Source organism: Carettochelys insculpta, chromosome 3 (genome assembly GCF_033958435.1).
Source record: "Carettochelys insculpta isolate YL-2023 chromosome 3, ASM3395843v1, whole genome shotgun sequence".
Classification (NCBI taxonomy): domain Eukaryota; kingdom Metazoa; phylum Chordata; order Testudines; family Carettochelyidae; genus Carettochelys; species Carettochelys insculpta.
The window spans coordinates 192968561-192986507 of record NC_134139.1 but is presented as its reverse complement, the minus strand read 5'-3'; the positions used below and the strand labels follow the sequence as shown (position 1 = coordinate 192986507).

The 17947-nt window shown below is 40.2% G+C and overlaps 1 protein-coding gene across 3 annotated transcripts in view; it reads right to left on the bottom strand.

Annotated features, from left to right (window-relative positions):
• Window positions 1-17947, bottom strand: part of KLHL29 (kelch like family member 29) — a 607456-nt gene that overhangs the window by 211533 nt on the left and 377976 nt on the right. For all 3 annotated transcript variants that reach the window (XM_074991331.1, XM_074991330.1, XM_074991329.1), the window contains 2 exons: window positions 16106-16247; window positions 14715-15254 (listed from right to left, as the gene is read on the bottom strand). In XM_074991331.1, coding sequence (XP_074847432.1) covers window positions 14715-15254; window positions 16106-16247 — 682 coding nt within the window. The remainder of the gene's footprint in view (window positions 1-14714; window positions 15255-16105; window positions 16248-17947) is intronic.

Sequence of the window (17947 nt, the reverse complement as noted above, 5' to 3'; positions counted from 1 at the left end):
CTGTTGACAATGGCCATGTCCCTGCTGTAGTGCCAATTAAAGTGCCTTCTTCACCAGTTTAGAAAGCCCTGTTGCTGACAACTGCTGTCAATCAATGCAGCACTGTAGGGACATCTCTTATGTGTGCAGTGTCAGCTGCTGACAGATCCAGTTAGCCTGGGAGTGCACTCAGCTTTGGCAATTGTTCCTGGGTATTTTCAGTGTGGCTAAAACACTGTCACACCACCCTTCCAACCATCCATACAAGATGGGAGTAGGTTCTCGCTCCCCCTGTGGTCCCTCAGAACTCCCCCTGGCACCACACCTGGCCCTTCCCCAGCTCCTGTCAGCAGGAGTGGAATGCAGCTCCCTCCACTGAATCTGAGAGACATTATGCAGGTGACTGGGCTGGGGAGGCCTGAAACATTCTCCTTCAAGAACTGAAACCAGAAAGTGATTAAAGAATGAGAGTCTGATGTAAGAGCTCGGGAAACAAGGAGAAACACAACGAAGGGTGCTGCGGGAGGTGAACACAGAGCACTCACTGTGCACCCCTCCCCACAGAGGGACAGAAGGTCTCAACTCACTGGTCCCAGAGACATAGGAGGGAGTGGAATGAAGGGTGATATAATGAATGGACAAGGGTTTTTTTTTTTTGTACTGTTTTGGGGGCGTCTTTTGCGATAAGATGGAGGTCTGAAATTCTAGAACTCTCTCTCTTTTTCTGTCTCATTCAGTTGCTTGCTGACAGAGAGAGAGAGAGAGAGAGAGAGAGAGAGAGAGCACTTCCATCCTAAGCTTTCCTGCAAAAATTGTCATTTTTTCTGCCTTCATCACCCTTCTGAAAAGGAGTAAAATGACCTTTACCAAACGGACATAAGAGAACACACATCTGTCTCAGACCGCATTATGCTCCTGAAGACTGTCCGCCCAACCCCATCAGCACAAAACAGTCCATAGAAAAAGGGTTCAAATGTTGGTAAAGAAGGAGGGCAGTGGCTGTAGGGAGCTGCATATTAAACAAAAACTACTATTATTCCCTTTTCCTTTTTATTCAACTTGCCACTATATCCTGCAGCACATTGACTAATTAACATGACTCATATATTATGTGTCTGATGTAAGTAGTTTATGAAATTATTATATATGACTATTAAAATAATAATTGTAAAGGAGGGGACTGTATACCTAGAATATATCTCAACTTTCCTAGTATGTGAGGAGCCGGCAGTTATGGCACTGATCAGCATAATATTAACCCACCTCCCACTTGGTTGTGTAACATGCTCAGCTTTGACTTGGCTCCTGAAATATTAATTATTATTTCTACTCATTTAAACTGCAGTCAAAACATGCAATTTGGGGACAGATTTGCTGAAATTATATAGATTCACAAGGATAAATTCAATTTGTAGAGCTCATTAGTAACATAATTGATTTGCCCTGAATATACCCATTTTCTTGGTTGAGGAGCTCCATTAGCTCTATTATATTTGCAACACTTGCATAAAAATCCAAGCCACAGCAACAAAGAAAATACTGTTACTGCAGTCACACGTCTAAGTTAAACAACATTGGTATTTATTTGTTTTATTTTTAATTAGAATATCTAATACCATCAACACAAGAAAACAGGGCTGATGCATCTGTAGAATTTAATAAAAAAAATCAATCAATAAACCTGGTCTGAAATTAAAAATGATGCTTCCTCTGATCATAGTTAACTCAGAAACAAATGACGATGTTCTACTCCTGTTTATAATCATTTAATTATTTAAACTAGCAATAGAAAAATCTGTTGGTGCTTTGTCTCTAATAGTGGGTCTATGGCATATACAGGCATATCTGGTTTGTTTAATGCTGTACTTTAATTTCACTGTACTATTAAACTTAGCAAAAGGAGAAAATGAATACATTGAAAAGTACCTGTCATTACCTGTATCATATCACGGAGGTATTCAACACAGACAATACGAAAGCAGCCAGTGCAATTTTCATGCTGTTATTTTTATATTATACTGGCTAAAAGCAATGTTATACAAAACCAATGCTTTCATCATTTCCAATGTGGGGATCATGGTAATTACATCATTTCTCATGATGATAAAACTAAACAAAACTTTTCTTTTAGCCAATTAATGGGCAATTACTTAGAAGATTGAAACTTGGATTTACATTCACATTAGTTTGATACCTATGTTCCTCTCATTTTGTCTCCCTTAGTACATCAAATAAGGCTTGAGAGGAGGAAAATGTGTTTAATTTATAAGTAGCCCTGCTACACTTCTGGGAGTTGCTACAAGAACAACTTGACCCATACAGAAACATAATTTACTTAAAACACTTAATTCTGTCACTATATAAATAGTTTATCAAGCCTATGCAAACCCTATTTTATCACACAAACACAACAGAAATTCTCTTTGGTGTCAGCAAAACCAACAAGGGGTCCTGTGGCACCTTATAGACTAACAGAAATGTATGAGCATAAGCTTTCATGGGCAATTCTGATGAAGTGGGTCTTTGCCCATGAAAGCTTATGCTCATACATTTCTGTTTGTCTATAAGGTGTCACAGGACCCCCTTGTTGCTTTTGCAGATCCAGACTAACACAGCTACCATTCTGATCTATGGTGTCAGATATCCAAAGTCAGACATGTGAAAGTGGACAAAAACATCTGCTTGCAAATACCTGATATGCGCACAACATTATTTTAAATTTATAGTTTAGCTGCTAAGTGTTCATGTGGATCCATACCAGTTCTGGAAACAGTAATATGAAGTACAGGAGAGTTAGCTGAAGGATTAACCATGCACAATAGAACCCCGAAACATGCGCAACTCGAGTGTGCGTATCTCGGGTTAACATGACTTTGAGTGGCGAGGAGCTGGTGCCTGGCTCCGGACTGCCTGCCACTCAGGGGAGTCCTGGATCCCATGAGTGAAGAGCAGCTGGGAGCCAGACACCAGATCCCTGCCACTCACAGAAGCAGGGAAGCTGACCTGTGCTACTGTGCTGGTCAGTTTCCCGGCTCCTGTCGGGGTGGCAGCCCAGATCCTGACTCTCAGCTGCTGCTCCTGACAGGAGTGGTTTTCCAACACCTATCAGGGGTGTCAGCCTGACTGTCAGCGCCCCTGACAAGAATGGTTTCCCAGCTCCTGACTGGGGCAGTAGCCTCCCCACTCCTGTCAGGGGTGGCAACAGTCAGGCTGCCACCCTGACAGGATGGGTTTACCAGCCTGGCTCTGGGCTGCCACCACTGAAAGGAGCAGTGTTGGTCAGTTTCCCCTCTCCTGTGAGCAGTGGGCAGCCCAGAGCCAGGCTCTTGGCTGCCCACCACTGACAGTAGGCAGGAAACTGACCAGCAGTGCTGCACTGGTATGTTTTCTGGCTCCCCTGAGTTACCCAAAATTTGACTTATGCTGGGTTGCACAAGAATGCAACCCCTGCATAAGTTGGGGGTCTACTGCATATTCTTACTTTGAAAACCTGACCATCAGTATTCGTGTCCAGGACAGTGCATTTTTATGCAACCTTTGTCAAGTTTGAACATTCACTGTCCAAACCAGCTGCTTCATATCACAATGTGCACATTATGATGTGAAACAGAAAAGAAATAAAAAGAAGAGCCACGAACTAGTGAAACTACTGGTAATGAATTATATGAGGGTAATATTTCTGTCAGCTACTCAGGAGTATCACTTATTATGCAAATTTGTTACTCATTCCGTAAATTAAAAAAGATAATCTACCCCACCTTCATTTGGTCCTTTAATTCCCTGTTTCAGATCAGGACCAGACCGCCAATGGGGTGAGGTGGGAAAGGGGCAACTGCTCCAGTGCCTGGTGATTCCAAAGGGCTCAGGTCTCCTGGCCACCTCTACAGCTATTGAAGCTGCCCTGGGACCTTTAAATCATTGCAGGAGCACTGCCTGGCACACTTCCAATGACTCCAAGGGCTGCCTGGGGTTGAGAGGGGGTGTGCAGTACAGTGTCCTCCAGGCAGCACTGAGGACTGGCTACCCCTAGTCCTGCCCCTTCCACCTGAGGCCCGCCCCATCTGGGAATACAGAGCCAGACCCACCTATGTTGCTGAGGACCCAGGAAAGTCTACTGACCCCCTTGACCAGGAGATTAGACTAGTCCCCTGGTCAGTAAAATGTTTTCCTGACTGAGGTGAAGTTCTGAACTGACTTCACCCATACACTGCGGAGGCGATCCTGGCACCATTTGCTCATTGTAAAGGGGATTAAAGTTTTTTTTTTGTGTTAATTAACAACTTTTTTAGAGCTATTTTCATAATAAAAGACCTCAGAATTTCTTGCTCCAGATGTGCAAGCCCCTATCACTTTGAACTAAAGGTGGCTCTCCATTAGTAAGGAAATCTCATGAGACACAGCCCAGCAGTTTTGATTACATCCATTAGTGAGCAGTGCTTAGTATGCATGCATGCCCACCAATTCACTGTATCATTGTAAAAATAAATAAATAAAAAATAATAAAAAAAAGTTTGCTTTCCCCAAAAAACACAATCAGGTGAGGTTTAACCTCTCTAGAAAGAAGACCTCATGAAACTGTTTTGCAGATTCCCAGTCCATGGCTGCTTCTACACATGCCACTTTTTGGGAAGAAGGGGCCTTCGGAAGGAGGACTTCCTTCTATTTGACCCCCAGGGGCTGTGCTTCTAAATGCCGTTTTGGAGTCCGGAAGACTGTCTTCCAGACTCCAAATCATGTGATCACATGCTAATGAGGCTCCAAGAATTTACCAAGGTACCTCATTAGCCTATTTCGCGCTGTTTGGGTTTGTGGCGGGGGGGTGGAAGTGGGGATATCTAAGATCCCTACATGGAGAGTTTTTCAAGCAGTCTGGCCAAACTGATGCCTCAGAATAAAGAGAGTGTGGTGAGCATATCATCACATCTCATAAGCTGAACAAGTCTGTGCCTGAATCAGCCATTGGGACAGGAGACCGCCAGGAAAGCCCAGGTAGGATGTGCATTTGGCAGTTCAAAGTGACACTCTTCTCTCTAACTCAGGACTGAACACTTATTAAATGGTTAGGAGATTTGATGCTGCCAGAAGCACCGCCTCTTGAATGAGACAGAACACCTACAACCTAAGCAGATGAGGCCATTAGATATCCCATGTCATTATTCCTAGGAGCTCATATATTATTCTAAGTTTCCTGGATAATTATAAACTGTATTCCTAGAATTCTCCCTTATGCTCCAGTTGGATCCAATATACTTATTCAATTCAAGTCATAAACTTTTATAGTGTTGCCACATTCTACCTCAGAGATGATTACCCGCCAGTGAGGAGTAAAAAGATTCTTCATGTCAAATCTTGCTTCTCCTGAGTTCACTGTTATCATGATCTCACCTGTAGTTGATAACTCAGTAAATTCTGCACAGATACTTTGGTAAGAGGGTTAAGAGGAATTCTAGGTATGGTGTGTTTTAAATGAACTTTATTTGGTCGCCAGTATGGATTCTGGTTTGGCTTCTGTTTTTGTTTTCAGATGGACTCCGTTTTGTTTTCCACTTGAAATATGGGTTCCATGTCAGTTTCCCCTTTGAAAGATGTCTGACAAATGCTGAGTCATTCCTTCCCTCAGACTAAGGCGTGAAGGTAAAGGCAGGAAGAATTGGGTCACCTGACTCTAATCTGCCCAGAGACAAGCGTTTATAAAAAGGGGTGGACCAATCACCTCAGGGTTTTCTCTCTCTCTCTCTCTCTCTCTCTCCCTCCCTCCCTCCCTCTAGTGTCTCCTGTCAGTGCTGGTGGCAGCTAGGGAAGCAGCTGTGAGCTGTCAGGCCTTGTAGGCCACTCAGACAGCAGACCTACAGGAGACCACTGGTGGCGAGGGCAGCATCTATATCCTGGTAGGCGTCGTAGGCCAGTTTAGACTGATGGCTAGGGCAGCAGGAATACAGTGTCAGGCCTCGTAGTTAATCTTCTGTTGATTTTAACTAAAAGACAGGTAGGGAACCAATCAGACATCCACACACATATACTCACCATTTCCCTTAGGCACTCTGCATGCAGGATGATGTGTCAAAAAGAGAAGAATGGAAGAAAAGAAGGACAGAAGCAGAACATAACATACATCCAGTTCTAAGTGCTGTGCTGTTCCCGGCTGCCATCCTTATTCCTCTGTCCTGTTGCTACCAGACTTGCCTGACTTCCCTCTGACTTCAGGACTGTGGTAGGGTGTGGGGAAGGAGGAGGGATAATACTTACCTTAGTTCATTTTTATGTTAATTGACAACCAGAATCTTAATAATGCTGTTTGCTGTTCATGCCTTTGTTTAATAAATTCTTTACTGTTTATCTTTAATTTGTGTTGTGGTTAATGCCTGGTGACTAAATATGGAGAGGGTGTCGAACTTGTATTTTAGCCAGGATTTATTCCTTGCCCCCACTGTTCAGGGACCACGACAAGCACTGTATTAAATCATTTGGATTAGTACATGTGAAGTAGCCATTTCTCTCAAACTGCTTTATTTTCTGAAATAAATATATACATATTTATGTTATGCAGTATAATGCAATTATTTCTGTCCATTTATAAAGCTGTCTTTCATTTCATAAATAATAACTACAGTACTGTACATTTTCTGTGTTGATTTTTCTCAGAGGCTTTGAAAGGAAAAAGCTTACTTTAAGGAACATCAAGTCTTACTGAAATAATCGCCCAGGGTTTCCTTCACATCCAATGAATTTAAGCTTTTCGTTTTCTTCCAAGAGTTTGGGCGGAAAAAAAGATGGTAAAGTAATTTCTTGGCTTTGGTGAAATTCTGAACTGACTTTATTCTTCAGCACCACTTTACCTCCGTGAAAGTAAATTAAAGGATCTTTGACTGATAACACCTTGAGTTCATTTGTTTGTATTGCTGCACATGTGTAAGGAAGACAGTCTTTAGAAAAAGGTAGAACAAGGATGCATGACATAAAGACTTACACAGTGCTTCTATCAAGAGCTTTGGAACTCCTTTAAGATTTGTGAAAGGAAATCTTACTGGTGTTAGTCTTTAACAGATAAACACTACTACTACTACTTAACCCTTGTACTCTGTGTGGAGCATAGGTCATCTATAAGTCTCCTCCACTTCACTCTGTCTTGGGACAAAGCTTCTAGCTGGCTCCAGGAGTAGCCCAGTTCTTGTCCTTCAATCTCAGTAGACCTTCTCCATGTTATCCGAGGTGTTCCTCTTTTGCGTTTTCCTTGTGGGTTCCATGCTAGAGGTTGACAGGCTATGCTGGATGATGCTTTTCTGAGAGTGTGGCCTAGCCATCCCCACTTTCCTGTCTTGATTTCAATGTCAATTGGTTCTTTTCCTGCTCTGTTCCACTGTTCCTAATATGTGATGAAGTCTTGCCATTTGATGTGAAGGATGTACCTCAGGCATCTTTTTATAAATGTCTGTAGCTTGTGATTTGAAGATTTTTTATTATGCCAGGTCTTGCATCCATACAAGAGCACACTCTACACATTTGTTTTGAAGACCCACAGTTTCATCTTTGCACCTTCCTGAAATCCATTGTGTCTGTTTTGCTGTTCTCCCTTTCACCATTTCTTAGAATCATGAACTCTATGATTTCACTGTCACTTCTCCCAAGCTGCCTTCTACTTTCAAATTCTCAACCAATTCCTCTCTATTTATTAAAATCAAGTCTAGAACTTGCTCCCCCAGTAACTCTCTCCACCCTCTGAAATTTAAAATTGTCATCAGTGCAGTCCAAGAACTTATGGGATAACTGCACCTCACTGTATTAAAACAAAAAACAGTCAAGTAGCACTTTAAAGACTAGCAAAATGGTTTATTGGGTGAGCTTTCGTGGGACAGACCCACTTCTTCAGACCATAGCCAGACCAGAACAGCTATGATCTGAAGAAGTGGGTCTGTCCCACGAAAGCTCATCTAATAAACCATTTTGCTAGTCTTTAAAGTGCTACTTGACTGTTTTTTGTTTTGATAGTGTATAGACTAGCACGGCTTCCTCTTTGTTACTACTCACTGTATTAGTTTTCCCAGCATATGTCTGGATAGTTGAAGTCCTCCATCACCACCAAATCCTGCACTTTGGATGATTTTTGTTAATTGCTTAGAAAAAGCCTCCTTCACCTCTTCTACCTGGGTAGATGGCCTGTAGTAGACCCGTAACATGACATCACCCTTGGTTTTTTTACCCCTTTTATCTTAACCCGGAGACTCTCCATGTGTCTGTGTCCTGCATCCATCTCCACCTAAGTCCAGGTATGCACATTTTTAAATATATAAAGCAACACCTCCTTCTTGTTTACCCTGCCTAGCCTTCCTGAGTAAGCTGTACCCTTGTGTGCCAAGATTCCAATTGCATGCATTATCCCACCAAGTCTGTGATACCAATTATGTCATAGTTGCATTTATTTATTAGGACTCCAAGTTCTCCCTGCTTAATATAAAGTGAGAACTGTATACTTTGTATTCTGTACCGTATTAGATTTAAAAATATTTGAAAATGTAGAAAAAAATCCAAACTTTTAATCCATTTCAATTGGTAGTCTATTGTTTAACAGTAGGATTAATCACGATTTTTTAAATTGCAATTCATTTTTGAGTTAATTATATGAGTTAAATGCAATAATCAACAGCCCTAATTAATCTGTAAAGGTCTCAATAAAATACATTGTAGCAATTAGATGTTCGCATTCTGGTTGGAAGCCAGAAATTAGAAGGCATGCACTTACACTGGACTGCTAATTCATCAATGAAAAAAATCTACTCCAGATCTGATACCTATCCTTTATACTGTGCAGTCAATAAGTGATGCAGGAAACCTACAAATTCTCTTTGACCATTTCGTTTGCACTTTCCATATATGAAGAATTTGCACATGGAGGTATTAAGATACAGTAGTGAACTTTGAAAATAATCCTACTGGAGCATGAATTGGTGAAAATTATTATTGCAACCTCCTTCTGTGGATTACTGTGGTGTCTTAGGCTATGTCTACACTTGCCCTGAACTTCAAAGGGCGCAAGTATAGACGTAGCCTTAGTGTGTAATGTTTACCTTAAATAATTATGATTAATCTTTGAAAGATCTTATTTTAAAGGGACTGATATTATACATGTGAGTTAAAAACAGTGAGTGAATGTGCTAGAATGTTGATTCTTTGTTAGCACATTCGGCCTATAAGTCAGTATAGATTTGTATTTTAGCCTAACAAAATCAAGATATCATTGCCCTCGGCATTTACAAACATACAGTAAAAGATATTTACTACCCTGAAGCGTTTACAGTCTAAATAGAAAAACAGATGATATAGATTAAAGCGGATGTGTTTTCCTCACAATTACACAAACAGGGAAATGTGACGTGGAGAATAAGGAATCTGTCCCAGAACACACAACTAGTCTGTGGAAAACTCAGGAATTGAATCCAGATCTTCTGTGTCCTAGTCTAGAACCTTAATAACAGGGCCATCTTTCTCTTAGGTAGTCAAGGGCTAAAAGTGAGCTTTTGCATCTACAGCTGATTTCCCCGAACAATTTAGCTGTCCAGAATTAGTCACAGTCACAAAACTACAGGTCCAGTTGAGCCCCTTTAAAAATAAGCCCTAAATCAGTAAATCACCTAAATACATAAATGTTTTTTTTTAAACCATAGAAAGAGCAATGGGTGAATATCAGCAATGATAGAGTTAATGAGAGTTCTAGTAACGAGGTCAAGGGTGAAGAATACAAATGCTTCCTTTGATTAGGTCAGTGATAGTGCAACATTATTTATTTGTAAGCATCATGTTGGTTTAATTCATGATGTTTGATATTGAGAAATTAGTATTCGGGGTACAAAGTGCTCAGATTTTATTTTTTATCTGTTATGACTTCTACAGTTATTACTTTCTGAACCACAATTAGCGTCTGATTTACTTTCCATGCTAGTTAAAAATGCAAACCAATAAAATATAAATGAAAAAACACTTGGAAATAAACAGCAATATTATCCATCAACATTCATAAATTAAAACCAAAGCCTCTCAAGAGTAATTATAAATTGCAGAGAAGGAACTGCAGAATAGAACCTGGGTAGCCTCTATGGTAGAAGTTATATCAAATTGCTTTAAAAATACACTTTTTTAATACTGAGAAGCTCTCAGAGCTTGTTTTGGAATTTTCATGTAGTACACATGTCAGGGCTATTCACTGTGGGTTAACCTGTGAATATTCCACAGACACGTAGTAAGAGGAAGCCTGCAGTTGTATTGCCCCATGAGGAACCAGTCTCTGTTTAGTACATAATTCCCCTATTACTCCAGAAAGGATGTAATCTGTTCCAGTCCTTTATCTGATACACATTACTTATACCCATCCCACATGTTGGCTCAGTTGTGCTCTGCGTCACTAAAATAGGAGCCCTGAAGAGGTCGCTCTTCACCATTGTGCAATGATGTGCAATGCAGGGAACCTGCATGAGAGGGACAATTTACATCCCCTTACTCCTCAAAGCAAGTGGGCTAGGCAAATGACAATCTATCCTGAACATACTAAAATTGTAATTGAACATTCTCTTGACACACTATATTTTCATATTCTACAGCAAGTATGTACACTTTTATTTATGTGAGCCTCAGTAGATTCTCAATGCATCATTCCGAATATCCTTTCTAATTTCCAACAGGACTCAAAACAAGGATGCTGTGCAATACCTAATTCTCCACTGTACCAAAATATTTCTCTGACATTTTTATATTAAGGGTACATGGCTTTGGATGTCAGCTAGAAATGCTTACCATAAATTCAGCCCAAAGGCAGTTTCAGTCTAAACCAGTCACATCTCAGTACTGCTGTTGATTGTGTATGATAATAGATCCCACACATTCAACAAAGCATAGGGATACAATTCTTCACACACAGTGCAAAAAAAAAAACTTTTAAATACTATTTACTTTTCCAATAAATTAGCTGTTTTATAAATAGAAAATCCATTTGATTAATAATAATAATATTAATATTAATAATAATAATAATAGCAGCCGCACAACTTACTGAGTTGCAAACAACAAAACCCCCCCACAGGATTTCCACCCACTGTTCAGTTCAGAAGGAAGACTTAGAGGCCAATCCTGCAACCCTGATGCATGCGACTAAATCTTTATTTATGCAAGAAGTTACATTAAAAATAAAGGGAGTACTTGTATGAGTAAACATTGCAAGATTGGTCCTTTACATCATAAATAGAGAGAAAATCTGCTGTATGCAACAGTTTTTGTTAACATTCAAGAAACCATGTAAAAGATTTGACATCTCCAGTCATATATTACAGAAGATCACTTTGACCTATTGCAAATAAAACAGCATATCAACAGTACCTCTACCGTGTTTGAAATTTATCTTTAAATAAAACTAGCCGATTAAAAAACACAATTTTAAGTGAATGCATTCTAATTTGACCCCCACAGGAATACAATTGAGGCAAAAGATAATTACAGGAAACAAAATGTGAAATTTTAAATCAGGTCACTAATGAACTCTAAAAATATCACTACTCCCGTCATTCTGACCAGCAAGACCTGTTCTTTCACTTGTTCTGTAATTACTCAGACGCCTGCAAGACTGGACCATCCAGTGAAACAATAAAATAGAAGTATCTCAGGAATTTAAAAAAATAGATCCTAAGGCTGTTTGCAGCAGATCTTATTATACTGCTGACCAAGACTCCCTCCCCAAAAGAGAGAAAATCTTTTAAATAAATTGTACAGAACCCATTCTGACTTCAAATGTTTCAACAGCTTGATATCATCATACTGCATTTCCATTCCTTCTCTGCAAGCAAGCTGTCTATCATGGAAGAGCATGAAATCAATTGGGCTGCAGAGACTTAAATCCCCTAAGGGAGAAACTAAAATATATATATTATTTAAAATGACCCATATCCAAACCCACATGGTTTCAATAAGAATCCTACTCTAGCACATAAAGTTTTTAATGTTTGATTTTAAAACTCTGTTGTCTTCTCTTTTCCCTCCCTGCTCTCCACTCCCGCTCGCCCCTCCCCCAGCAAAAGGCAAATAATGTTTAAGCCTTATTTGACCTTAGATTTAATGAGCAGAATGATAGTTTTATGACTAAGGCTTTCAGTATTAGAAGTGGAGGAAGAAATGCCCCCCTTCTCCCTTTAAAAAAACAAAAACAAAAAACAAGTCCTGCTTTTGAGACATTTGTACATGCATGCTTCATCGTCTTTCTTCACCATTAAAGACAGGAAATAAATTAGCTGCTGATGCCTTAAGTCAGAGAAATCTAATTTCTGAGAAAAGTGCTGTCTAGACAGAAATTTATGAAAAATAATCCAGCTCATCTGTTAGCAGTTGTCACCAATTAGAATTGGTGGCTTTCTCCATATTCTGCTTCTGTACATGTGCTAAGAACAAAGGTTCCCAATCACACATATGGAAAATAAGTTCTTGTGCTTTGGCCTTGCATGACTGCCATTCTCTGTACCCTTTCCTCACCTAAACTATTAGCATCTCTGAACTCAGGCATCCCACTGTTCCCCTGACTCTCATTCATATGCCTATGTTCTAAAACACAACACAGCTAAGATTACTTTTACAATTGCAAACCTAGAGTGTGGAGTAGTCCCAGCATAATTGATTCTCAAGAGTTTGAAAACCAATACTAACAGCTTCATGGCAACACGTTTTCTGCCAAGAGATCAAACTATGGTTTGAAGCAGTGACAGTTATATTGCAAATTAAATTCCCTCATGTGGATGGGGAGTTATAGGTAGCATCTAGAACACCTGAAGCTACTGGCACTGACTAGGCAAGGTTTTTAAGCATATGCCTAACTTGAGGCATGTAAGCAATCCCACTGGTTTAAATGGGACTTCACAGGTACTTACGTGGTTAAGCAGGGCCTTACGCCTGGTCTACACTTAAAAATTAGATTGACTTAACTATATTGCTAAGGGCTGTGAGAAGTGTTGTGCCCAGTGCAAATGTAGCTAGGTCAAACTAACCCCCAATTGTGTATATAGCTAGGTCAATGGAAGAATTTTCTAGCTGCTGCCATTCAGAGAGATGGATTAACTACACCAGTGGAAAATTCCTTCTGTTGACATAGGAGGCATCTAAACCAGGTGTTACTGGGGCATAGCTGTAGCAATGTACCTGTGCTGCTGTAATGCAGTTGCAGTCTTTGATAAACTAGGGTAACTGAGCATAAAGGCTGAGAAAATTTGCTCTGGGAAAGGCATGATTTCAGTATAAAAGTGAGGGATCTAACATAACCACCTCAACAAAGAATCTCTCAGGTTTTGTCTAGAAGTTCCTTTTTTCCAATGGTTCATAACATGCAAAGTCAATTGGGAAAACAAGGTCTTAGACTGGATGGATTTGGTTTAGGGGAAACAATTGGCCAAAACACTTAAAACAGCAGTTTATCAATTTGTGACTGCTTGTCTGTACTTATATTACCCTAAGTCCACTTAGGTTTTACAGGAGAGAGAGATAAGGAAGTCCAGAACCCTGGAATGGGGCCTAGTTGTATTTGTGTGTTTGCAACTGAAAAAATAAAAAGCAGTTGATTTCTTTTTGGAAAATAATTGCTTGGCATGTGCAGTACCAGCTTTTCAAGAGGTGTTGATAAGGGTTTGCACACGACAAAATATAATTTATATAAGCAGTACAGGTTATTGGGCTAACCACTTTTTAATAAAGATCTTTTGGCCTTAACACAGATTTACACAATAGACCTTAATAGTTTATTGTGAGTACCCAATTTACACATGGGTCTTGCCTAAATACAAATATAAAAATAAGACCACTCACCTAATAGATTCTTTGTCATCTTTTGCATCAGTTAAATAGAGTTTGCTGACAGGTATGTGCTTGGTTTCCTTAAGCTATATTTTCTTTCATTTTCACACATGACATATTAATGATATTTTTAAAAGCTGGGCAAAAACCCAAAAATGAAATAAAAATGATTACCACATAGAGACTAGATCACAACAACATTCCAGCTTCTGGATCCAGGTGAAAATCTGAATTTAATAATCCATTTTGGCTCAGTATTGTGACACATTTAGAAGCTGCTCTTCAGGAGAGATCCACCCTTGAGCATCCACTGTTCGCAGATGATCTAACACTTAAGCTCAGTGAAGTGGATAGGGCATAGTGCACTTTTAACATTGAACTTCCTGGCTTTCATTGCCTGTAGTGAATAATGTAATTTAGCTTGTTTGGTTCCCTTTGAGATGCACAGGATGGAAACAGTTAAAAACAAGTTTTTACGCTTGTAAGTCAGGCTCAACTCAAGCCAAAGAAAGTGGTCTGACATAAATAAATATTTTCCCTCTCAAAAGGAATCAGAGGAACTGTGCAGCACAGAACAGCAGCTATCTCGCATGCTTTGGGATGTGGAATGCCAGATTCTTTGATGGACTCTAAAAGGTGTCATTCACTACTAAACAAAGAGTCCAAACTTTTCTCCCCCCGCACTTCTTAAGCATTAGCTCTGTCATCTTTAATTCATAAAAGCTATTGCAGAGTACAAGACAGGAAACTGATGCTGGAGTGCTGGCACCAGTACAACAACAGTAAAGATGTTTTTATTGGTTGTGCCTCTTTTGCAGTTTTGTTGGCACAACTTGAATACCATGGCCTAATTCACTCTTGAGAGCCCATGTACTGTGGCGCCCTGTACCAAAGACAACATTAAGCGGTCTAGTCTGACTTACCTTTTGGATGCCAAGGATCTGTAAACTCGTACTTCCCCACGCCAATAGTCCGTAGCATTTGTACCCCATTTGCTGTGTCCTGATTGCCCGTCTGGTTGGGAGGAAGCTGAGGAGCAGCTTGCCCATTGGTAGCTGGAACGCTATTGGGTAGAGCAGCAGAAGGCAGAGCAGGTGGTGGTGGAGGCAAAATAGGGCAAGTCATGTGACCATTCCCTACTGCAGTGTGGCCTGGGTGATTCACCTGACCAACCCCAGTCATAGATGACATAATTGGCTGGCTGTTAGTGTACAAAGGCTGGCTTTGCAGGTTCACAACCATGTTACTCAGCGGCTGTGAAGGCTGCTGTTGAAGCTGGTAATGAGCTGGCATTAATGGAAGCTGAGGGGTAACGTGAGGAGGGAGTGAGGGTGTAACTCCAATGACAGGGGCCTGGACGTTCACTGCTGGGCTGAAAGTTGGAGGCTGAGTCATCCCATATGAATGAGTTATAAGAGCTGGCTGGTTACCGGCTGCAACTGTTGTAACCCATGGTGCTGTACCTGGGACACAGAGGAGGAAAAAAGAAGAAAACCTATCACTAAGAATATTTTTGGCAAAAAAAAAAAAATCACAAACCTTCCTCCCCCCGCCTTGCCCCCTTGCCAAAGCTTCTTCTTTACGTTAATGCTGTCAATAAAGGAACATTTTAGTAGCACCTAAGGTTTCTTTTTCTTTACAATATAGAAAGTGATGCAGGGTCTGAAACTATTCCAAACTGATAAGTGCCTACAATTGCTGCAGTGATGTGTGCAGTTGTTAAAATACTGATCAGGTAACATGTAGCATGTTCATAATTTTATGTATTTTGTGCTTTATGCAGCTTAAATACATGCTTCCAAGAAAATTAACCTCTTTCCCCACTGTGCTTTCATGGCTGCCTGACAAACACTATGCATATGTGATAATGGTGCTCCAGCTACTTCAAAGAGGTTGTAATTAGACATCTGGCATAGCTGCACAATGTACAATGTGTGTCTGGAACCTGGAAATCGTTTTAGGTAGTTCTGGACATAAAAGGAATCTGAAAGTATTACACAGTGCCTTCTTCTCTGGCAAAAACAGAGAAAGAGAAAACACTTTAATGATCCTGCAGGTTCTTAAAATATTTAAACTAGCCATGGTGTTTAAGAAACTTGAGGTGCTGTTTACAGTGAGAGAGAAAAATCCTGCTGCAGCATATATAATACTACTACTGCTACTACTGCTATTACTACTACTACTACTACTATTACTACTAATAATAATGGGATTCACAATAAAGTTCAATTTAGAGAGGTAAGTGAAGACAGTGTATTGAATTTGCTTTGAACTATTTTCCCTCATAGAATTACAAATAAGAGTGAAAACATACCTGGGTTTTCATTCTCTCTCATCTGTTTAGAGGGTGGTTCATCTGTGTCCCAGGGTGTTGACTGATTGATGGGTGTCTGTCCCCACCTAACACTAGTTGCAAGTCCTTGAGGCTGCTGTTCAGTCTTGGATATGCCAGGTGTCTATCAGAAAAAAAGAGAACATACGGAATAAAAATGTTAAGAATAAATGGGATAATAATTGCACCTGAGAGCTATTAGTTTTTATTTTTGTAGTAAAAGAGTATATCTTAAGATCCTTAAATATCATTTTTACCCTGACTTGCAGTAAATGTCAGTATTGCAATACATATAGCATTTGAAAAAAATATTTCTGGAAACATTTAATAGAGCCACGGTTAAAAATATCCCAGGATTTTTAGAAATAAATGCCTCTGCATTTTTTAACCTTGATACCATCTGTTCATATAATCAGTTTATACAAAAATGGGACCGTTTTCTGTTTGCCCTGTCTCTTAAAAAATAAAAGGTGAGTTTTGTTTAGCAGGAAGCAGGCGTCAAAAAAGAGCTGCTTTACAACAGTAGGACAAATTACTGTGTAATTGCAAAGAGAAGACTTAGTATTTAGTGTCTGGCAACCCCTAAAAATTGAATCCTAATAACAATTAAAAAAATAAATCACCGTTTAACCATTGCTGAAGTGGCTATGCTGACAGTTCTTCAGAGCTGTTAACACAACTGTAGAGTAGTGAAAGGAGCAGGACTCACTAAGCATGGAGGGAGCATAATCAGAATGGCAATCATTTAAACAATCACACAGGATTAAATGTTCTGCCAGGCACCCATTCAGTTTCACTGGGTTCCCCCCAAACTATGCCTGATCTCACTGAAAAAATGCATTTGAGTGCTCCAGTAGGTCCAGTTTATCTAGAACTAGAGGCCACTTCATCTCTGGGGATTAAAAGTGCTTATTGGTATGAGCAACCATAAAAGAAATGGAACAAGCTGCCTATTAGTCAGTGAATGAGCATTGAGGAAACAGTACTCAGAGCCTTCATGCACGCAAGTCCTATCTGCCAGGATGACCTCTTGTTGCTCTATGTTCAAAGGAGTAATTTGGCCTCAGTGCTGAGGGACAAGAAGCTGGTGCTATACTCTTGGGGCTGCCGTCGCATTTGCAAGTTCTGTCAGAACTGCAAACTTCTTTGTCCCAGAAGGAGCTCAAGTCTCCTCTATCATGCCCATCAAATACCCCATCTCCACCCTCTCAGCATACACCTGCTCCTCCCCGCAAGCCAATCCAATTTCTCACTGCTCCTGCAAACCGTAAGTCTCCCTCAGCCTAAGGCAGGTCCTGCGATCTGCGGCTCCGGAGCCGCAAATTGCTCCTTCAGGACTTCTTTGTGGTTCCCAACACTATAATTGTGAAGTTAAATAAAACAAAACCCTCCTGATTATTTTTGATAAACGGTGAATGTTCAAAAGCCCCAAAATGAACAACTTGTATCTGAATGGCAAACGATGTTTGATCTTCAAATGTTGGATAACAACCCTCCTTCCCCCAGTGTCCCTCCAGAGAGAGAGAGAGAGAGAGAGAGAGAGAGAGAGAAGGCTCGGGAATGAAAATCAAGAAGGCAGTGGTACAAACACACACGTAAAATGCGAGGAAATAGAATAGGTAAAAAGTTTGTGAACATCCCACAGTAAACACATAACACATTACAAATCATTGTGTGTGCACTGTTCTTAAAATAGGGGTTACAAAAACTATGGTTTGATGTTATTTATTAAGGACAGTCTCATACGCACATGCATTGCAACTCTTGAATTATTGAGTTTTTTACCAAATTGGAAAAAATGGCTCTTCTATTTGGTTGCCAACC